Source organism: Paramormyrops kingsleyae, chromosome 17 (genome assembly GCF_048594095.1).
Source record: "Paramormyrops kingsleyae isolate MSU_618 chromosome 17, PKINGS_0.4, whole genome shotgun sequence".
NCBI lineage: Eukaryota > Metazoa > Chordata > Actinopteri > Osteoglossiformes > Mormyridae > Paramormyrops > Paramormyrops kingsleyae.
In genome coordinates this window covers 23353118-23361731 of record NC_132813.1, presented here as the reverse complement: position 1 = coordinate 23361731, position 8614 = coordinate 23353118, and the positions used below count along the sequence as shown (strand labels likewise).

General features: G+C 41.0%; 1 protein-coding gene across 1 annotated transcript in view; it reads left to right on the top strand.

The window, feature by feature from the left end:
* dnhd1 (dynein heavy chain domain 1) overlaps nt 1-8614 on the top strand; it is a 37769-nt gene continuing 29155 nt past the window's right edge. The window contains exons 1-11 of the mRNA XM_072701641.1: nt 1-607; nt 1050-1229; nt 1569-1772; nt 2225-2335; nt 2831-2987; nt 3285-3536; nt 3940-4083; nt 5021-5081; nt 5259-5434; nt 5531-5768; nt 5852-6009. Of these exons, the coding sequence (XP_072557742.1) occupies nt 276-607; nt 1050-1229; nt 1569-1772; nt 2225-2335; nt 2831-2987; nt 3285-3536; nt 3940-4083; nt 5021-5081; nt 5259-5434; nt 5531-5768; nt 5852-6009 (2013 nt within the window). The 5' untranslated portion in view covers nt 1-275. The remainder of the gene's footprint in view (nt 608-1049; nt 1230-1568; nt 1773-2224; nt 2336-2830; nt 2988-3284; nt 3537-3939; nt 4084-5020; nt 5082-5258; nt 5435-5530; nt 5769-5851; nt 6010-8614) is intronic.

Genomic DNA, 8614 nt, shown 5'->3' with positions numbered 1-8614 from the left:
ACGGGAAAACGCCGACCGTCACTTCCCGAATAATACAACACTGTATGCACATTTGAAAACTGACTCGTGATATCTCCTCTTTTGTTCTGCCTGCTCTGTTGCAGTGGGCTTGGTGATGTGTTTTGACAATAACTTGAGTTTTACCCACAGAAATCAGGTAATCTATGCACTTAGATGGATTCAAGTCACTTCAAACTCCTATTCTGAAACAAGATATTTCAGAAGGGGCCCTTGCTGTTTGTTGCTGGAATCCACAGGCACACTCTCTGTGACAAATGGAAAACCAAAATTACCCTATCAGGGACCCCAGGGGGGGCTCATGTCCTCATTTACCTCATCTGGGATCACAGGAGCATCCTTTCTACCCACATCCATCCCATGCATTGGTCTCAGAAGCATATCCCAGCCTCTCCACTGGGTGCCTGCCACCTGTCTCACTGGCCCTGTCCCTGGCTGAGCTCCCCCACTTAGTGGCACAGGTTGGCCCTGAGGTGGCCATTGCGGAGTCTCTGTGGACGGAGGGGCCCCACCTGATGACCTCGGCACTGGGAGTCGATATTCCTGTTAATGCTGTAAAGGTCCAGCCTGTGGAGGAGACAGCAGCACAGTGAGTGAGAATCGGTACAATTTTGAGAAGACCTTCACGTAACATTGGCTAAAGTTCTGGGAACATTCCCTGTTAGCTGGGCGGGAGCCTGTCCCCATGAATATATATCATGCTAATTTTGGTGCCAGCTTGCATTTGTGTGAAAATGCATAATAACAATTGTAATCCATTAACATTAAGTGTATGGCACCATCTATTATCATGACTGCACCAAGCCAAACGTCCAGCCACACCCAGCTTCCCCTGAATACCAGGCATATCCGCACCAGTTGGCATAGATTAAAAGCACCAGTTTTCAGTTCACTCATTGAGCGGAATTCACTGTCCACCATTCCGAGTGATTGGAAGATGGATGGAAGATATATTGTGGTTTGTGTATGGAATAGGTTTGTGACTTTGAGTAAAGCCTGGTCACTAACTGAGCACCTTATATTTCATGCAGTGCTGCAGGTTCAGCTGTGCCACTGGGGAAGGCCACAGATGCCACCTCATCTAGGCTGAAGGCCCAGCCTAGGATGGAGTCTCTGACAGGCATGGAAGTGTGGGAGATCTTGACAACAAGGAGACACTTTGGAACGTTTCAGTTTGTGCACTTGAATGTTGTGGATGATACTTCTCACAGGTAGCTTTTACCTTTTTCTTTCAGTTACTCACCAGTGAATAAGCAGTTTTCATTCAGGACATGTGATTAATGTAAATATGTGTTCTGTTAGATTGACATACAGAAGACTGTTTCTTTTGAGAATCAGTCTTATAAATGATAAACCAAATTTAAGAAGGGACAGTAATAGGATTGCAGTTTCATACAAGCAGTCAGCATTGTCCAAAATTGGAGTTGATATAATATCATCACTCCCCACTGTTTTATAATTTTTGCAGGTCATTATAAAAAGTCATACTGCATTGTGTGGCCATAAGCATCCCCCACACCTCTGTTCTGGGCGTCTTGCTGTGATTTCAGACCCTATGACCTGCATGTGGTCCCTCGCAGCCAAGCTGGGAATGAGCACTATGTCTTTTCCCCCACCTCTGTGCTGCACGTGCGGGACGGCTGCTGTGTGGGCCTCTGCACTCTGGCCGAGTGGCATCGGGAAGCCAGGCTGTGGGGGGCGCTACAGGACATCCCCTTTTTCAGGGTCTTTAGGTTACGCAAGACTTTCTCCTGGTGAATACCCTCGCACCCTCCATAGTCATCCACATCCATGTCTGCCTGGTTCAGCTGTTGTCGTGCAAGATATACCTCCCCTCTAATATCAACTCGCAGAAAGTAGTCAAGACAATGAATGGATTCTTTTATGCTGTCAACTAATGCACAATTGCCCACGTGAATATTTAAATATTAGGACTCTTTAGGAATAAAATTAATCTGAATTCAGTTTTTCAATTCATATATTTATTTTTCTACAATTTTTAAATGAATTTAAAAAATGCTAAAAATGTGTTTTCACTGACATTGTTTATTGGTTTTGACTCGATCCATTTTGAAATGTCTACAACACAATATTACACAATATTTTAGAAAAAAAGGAAAAGAGGCTTGAATACGTTGAATGCACTGTACACTGTCACTGTACAGTTGCTAATATCTGTTGTTTCCTTATCTGATGCTTCTTACAGCTGGCGCAGGAGCATACGACAGGGTATTCTTCACTGCAGGCGCAAGATGCTGCAAAAACAGCTGCTGATGGCTGTGCCCCAGTTCAGAGAAGCACTTATCCAGCTGAACAGGTACATGGCGGTAATCTCATCTTTTATTATCAGTAGCAGTAAGCTAATAATATGAACAAATTGATTAACTGCAAATTAAAAATCAATATTCAAACACCAGACTTATGAAGTGTTATGAAGTGTTTAGCCCATTGAGTACAATTCTGTCTTTATTAAGCTACAAAATCTTCTTCCAATAGGTCCCTGGATCTGTCCCATAGTTTCTGGAAAACTTCAAGCCTGACTTAATGCTTTCCTTTCTTGACAAAAAGTCAATTTAAAGTCAGTTTTAAAATATAAGTTTAAAAACATAAATACTTTAATTTCATGTGTTGTAGGGTGCTAAGTAAAAATATCAGTAGAAAAATAATCCCATTTTTAATTATTTAATTTGCCCTTGCAACACATAAAAATGAGATGAGCTGAATATTGTTTGACACCACTGTGTATTTAACTTTAAAACCATTTAAAAATATTTGTCCTGAGACATTTCTTAGTGTTTGATTTTCATTCTAGGCTTATTGAAGAGCTGAAGCAGGTGCACTGGTTACCTCAGGATGCCTCCAGGACCTACACACTTTTGGATTTCCAGAATATTCTCAGCAAGCAAAACCATGAATCACGGAGGATGCTAGCAAAGCTCCTGAAATATCAAACTTTCATACTGCACCTGGTAAAATGAACATTATCTTCAGGATTGGCTGAATCCTGGCTTGCTGCCTTGTATGGGAGGCAGGCCTGGGGGTTGTGTTCCCATACAGTGTTTGTTATGTCTGTCTTTTCAACCTACAACAGACATACAATACCTCATTGAAAGACTTTTGAGCTTACAGCAACATGTGTTTTTTACTGGTTTATGAAACCCAAGACAAGGTTACAATATGTTAAGCAATCCAGGCACTCAATAAATCAAAATATATCAAAATGTCATAACAATCTCCCTGCTTCTTTTTGCAACAACAAACCTCAGGTTTGGGAGGAAAGCTATGCAACAAAACGAGATGTTCAGCTGCATGTCGAACGTCTCCATCTCCGCCAGGACAGCCATTCCCTGCACCATCAACAGGCACAACTGCGCAGCCTGCAGAAGGAGCTCGGTCAAGCCAATCACATGCTACAGCGACTCGGAAACATGGCCACTCTGGCCAATCAAATGATTGTCCAGAACCTTGTCACAATCATCTCTTCAGAGGTGAAATCATTTGTCATCAATGCCTTAAAGGTAAAGAGAGATAGAATAAATGGTGGTGAACAAAATACAGATTATGGTGACAATGTAGATAATCTAATCTTTCATTAATCTATAGTTGAGGTCTTTGAATTAATTTGTAGACTGCAAAATTTGTAGACTGTATTTCATCTGAAACAAATACAATTTAAACATTCTTCCATGTTTCCCAATATGGTCCTTGGGGACAACAGACAGTCCATGGTTTAGTTCTCTCCAAGCTCCCGACCCAGCTGGCAAGGAGCAAAAATGTGAACTGTCTGTCAGGGAACTGGTAGGGAGCAAAAACTCGGACAGGCTGAGGGTCCCTAAGGACCGGGTTGGGAAACACTGCTGTAATTATATGCATCCTAGAAATTCCAGTTGTTAATGGGTTGGTGGGTATTGCTCTTGGCAGAGACAGCAGCCCCAGCAAGCCAGCCTTTTCCAGGCAGAGCTGAGGTTTGGGTCCTCGGGTCAGCTGACCCTCCATCCACCTGTGCATCTCTTCCAGGAGGCCCTGCATAGCGCGGTGCTTTCTGTGGGCGACTCTGCCTTACAGGTGAGTCTCCTGCTAGAATGTGACTCTCACCCCACATACTTAAAGACTTCATACAGTAACTTACAAAATGTTTCTTCTGCATGAGCTGCTTGAACCATGTACACCACCACAAGTATGGAAGTCCACATGTAACACGGCTGGCTGGCTGCAAAGGTGAACTCAGAATTTCCCCAAAGCTGAGACACCTGTGCTATTTTATACCTGAATAGTTTAATTAAAGGGAAAAAAATATTCTGCAGTCTCTCACATTTTTCATTTGGATTCAAATTTGTATTAAAAGCTTTACTGTGTTTAATTTTTTGATAGTTTTGAAGTAAGGGGTCTTCCCACCAAAGTTTGGGAACTTGGTTCCTGGATCTGAGTTCCTGGGCCATCTCAACTGGGAACTTTTGTAGCTTGTGGCCACTTTGATATCTCATTTTCCAATTGCACAACAAGGAACTGTGACCTTTATGCTAAATAAGCATGGAAGATGCAAAAAGCTCATAGATTATACTTCACATGGAATTTCATACGAAACTGGACCACCACCCCAAAACAATGGAGGACGAACAAGTCGTTCCATTAGTTATTTGATATTTGCAGATCATCAATCAATTAAGTAGGGACTTAAAAATAAGGTTCAGGAACTACAATTGTGGCTGAATTTCTGCAGTGGGAACACTAGAGAAATTTCTGGTTTCTAAAAAAAGTTCCTGCCGGCACTCGCCATAATGCCAAAGCTAGGTTAGGCGGAGGAGTTTTGTTCTAATGAAAAATTATGAATCGTTTTTAATTGAATAACTTTTTCATCAAAAAAATAATGCCTTTGCACAAATTTAAATGGCGTAGAGGTGAGTGCAGCCCTTCCAGGTACTGTAAGCTAAAAATGAGTGATAGTGTGTGAAAAACACCTTGGTAAATGCAGAAATATGCATCTGACACTGTGATCTTGCAGGTTTTTGACAGCAGCAGAGATTCTCCAGAATACAGCACTACTGGTCTCTCAGGAACCAAAGGTACGCTGTGCTTGTTTACAGCTCAGTACTAGTGGTAGTGATCTGTTACTTTATCAGATAAAGATTCTCAATGTCTCGCTACTCAGGTCCCTACTGGGAATCCTTATTGTGTTTGTCCTCTTGGTCCTATGGACGCTGACAGTCTGCTGAGTGTTATGTGTTTTCCCATGAATGCAGAGCCCAGTGCTTCCCTGGCTCCCAGTTTGGTGTTGCCAAAGCTTAACCCTCTGCATGTGGAAGAGCAGAGCTTGGGAGAGCAGTACTATCCACTGTTTGGGAATCAGTTGGAATGGCAGCTTAGCCTCAAAGCTGACACACAGCAAGCTGAGAGAAAACAGGCCAAAATTACACAGGCAAGGCTGAGCTTACGTGTATAGAATGTAATGTATACTTTAAATTTTTATATCTTGATATATGAAAAGTCCTCAGTTTACTCCTCCTTTGTCCAGGAGGCTCTGGTGGAAGTACTACAAATGTGTGAAGATTACTCCTGGCTGGTGGACATCAATTTGTTCACCAGCCAATGGAGCAGAGCCAGGCTGGAGGCCCCGAGGTCTTGCGACCACTATGGGCAGCAGGTCCTACAGGTGCGGTCATGGCAGGAGAAGTTACTGTCTGTTCCTGCATTCTACACCACCTCCAACAACCTGCTGACAGTCCACTTTTCCCACCTTCTGGAGAATATAGGTAGGTTGCCTGTGCCGGAGGAAGACTTAACCATGATGATGGTCCAACCTTTGTGTTTCTACCTCATGTTATCTTTTCCTCAGTGCCTGTGCTGAGCTCCATTGAGGAGGACATGTTGACCCTACTGGTAGGTGAGCTGAAGCAGCGGTCAGACAGCCTGATATCAGTGCTAAGCAAAGCTGTGGAGGACCTGAGGATGGAGCCTACAGACCTCAGTGATTATACTCTCTATGCCAGCATGGTAATTCCATTTTTATATGCTGAATCTGCAGCAGCCAGTGCTGTTACACCAAAATCTTTACAAAACAATAAATGAAAGATTGAAGTGTAGCTCATGAGCCCACCAAAGTGTGGCCAGCAGGGATGTGCAAAATTCAGAATTCATGAATTGAAGTGGTCACACCCCACAGGATGTTGAATTGGAATGACAGGGAAAAAAGATTCTCATTTCAATTAAAAGAAATTCAGTTGAAATGCACAACACAGGAATGTCTATACAGTGGTGCCTCAGAACTCGAATTTAATCCGTTCAGAACTCCGGGTTGAATCTTAAAAAGTTTGATCAAATTTTCCCCATAAGAAATAATGGAAAACCAATAAATTGGTTCCCGGCCCCAAAAAATTACACCTAAATATGTTTTTTTTAGCATTTAAACACAAAATGAACCGGATAAAACAGGAAGAGCATATACTGTACTAAACACATCTAAGCACATTTATCAAAACAGTAATTTGTAAAGTAAGAAAATAAATGTATCCAAACAATGTGTCCTGCCCCAATAGTCCGCTCCTTCTGTGTGTCACGCCCCCTCGTTAACCCCGTATGGAATCCCCGTGTGATCAGCTGTTTCTGGTTGTTGTCATTAGTCCTCTGTATTTCGTCCGCGTTTCAGTTTGTTTATCCAGTCTGGTCATTGTATTGTCCGCCTGCGTTATGCCTGCCTTACCTGTAATTAAACCCCGTATTCCCCGATACCCTGACGTCTGCGCCTTTGTCTCCGTTCCGTCCCCGCTCAGCACGACAATATTATTATAATTAAACGTATTAATGGTTTATTATTAATATTAAAATAATGAATAATAAATCTTTATTTTTAAATGTATTTTATTATATAATAATAATTACTGTTACTGTCTATCATTGTCTAAATGTATTTTTACTGTCTAAATATGTGTTCAGCTAGTGTAAACATGCACATCACAGTGAATGCGAGGCTGAGAATTAAGCGTTACCCTTTGTTTCCGCTGAGGTACCACTATGTATTTACTTTCTAGATGCTTGTATATGTACAGTATGAGTAAAGTGGACTTACGTGACTGTAAGAGAAACATTGTAACTTTTAGCCTATTCTGTCCCTATATATTTGGTTTATCTTAGCCCTGTAAGTCCTTTTCCCTAAGCACATATTTATTGTTTTGCATATTGAACTGTTCATGCGTATTAACAGGGTTGATGCATTTTAATTCAACAAATTTCTAAAAAAGTTTTTGTATCACCATTTTTGATTTTTTATGAAAGCATGTGAATTACACATACACTACAGCTCAGAATTATTTTTCATTTATTTTTTCATTTCATTTGTTTATTTATTTGTAATTTTTTTTCCATTTCCTGCAACTTTTCTAAACTATGGGTAGCAAAAAAATGACAATTCAGTGTTTTTTAGCTGTAACTTTCTAAATATTGCAGCTACATTGATAAAAAAAAAATTCCAAAAAAGTACTCTTTAACTATTTTCAGATGGGGGCAGCCGGTTCAAGCCCAGCCTCAGCATGTCTGCAGGTCCTGGAGCAAGCTCCCTGGGCACCGCTACGGGTGGCTGCCCTTCGAGGGAGGCGTAAAAAGAATTTCCCCATGGGGATTAATAAAGTGTAAATTAAAAATTAATTAAATTATAACAAAAAATGTATTGCTATTTAAACAAACAATAGAGTTACGGAGCTCTGAACTTTTAAAAAAATACTGAAGCCTGAAGTGTTTTGGGGGGATTTTTCAAAGAATTTCTGCTTCGTCTTGCAAGATTAGGTCTAAGCATTGCGTAAAACTAAAGAATTTTTCCAAGTTAATTGAAAAAAATATACCCCTCCCCCCACATGCCTTTTCTGAGACTCAAAAATAGCTTTTGTTAAAATAACTTGTACGCATTTGATGTGCTCATCTCACAAAGGGAAACAAGTAACAGGTCAATGGTTTATATACAAGTACTGTAGTAAACATACACTGTTCTTTAAATAACTAAAAGTAATAAAAAGAAAATGCATCTTGTGAGGTGAACTTCAAAAAAAGAAACTTAGACTTAGACTTAGAGAAATTAAGGTATACATGGTGAAAAGAATTACTATATTTCATGTAGTTTCTCCTATTTCCTTATGTGTAGAACAATAAATGTTGTCTTTCAGTTCAACCTTAGAACTATAGCAAAAAGCAAAACGATACACATGACCCTTGTAACCCTGAATAGGATGAGCGGTTTCAGAAAATGGATGGATGTTAAGATGCATTGTCAGAAGCTGCACCTGCACTAGCATATGCATAATTCAAATTTAGTTCAGATTCACAAATTTGCGGGCAGCGTGTGACTCAGTGGGCTAAGCCTGTGTGCCTGTACAGTAATCAGAAGGTCAAACCCAGCCTCAGCACGTCTGCGGGTCCTTGAGCAAGGCCCTTAACCCCCAGCTCCCTGGGTGCCCCAACAGGTGGCTGCCCTTTGCGGACAGCTTACTCTACAAAGAGCAAGTTGCGGGAGGCGTAAAAAAGACAATTTCCCCATGGGGATCAATAAAACTATGTATAAAAAAAAATGAAATATAAATAAAAAAATTTAACTGGAGTTTCTGGGCCATTT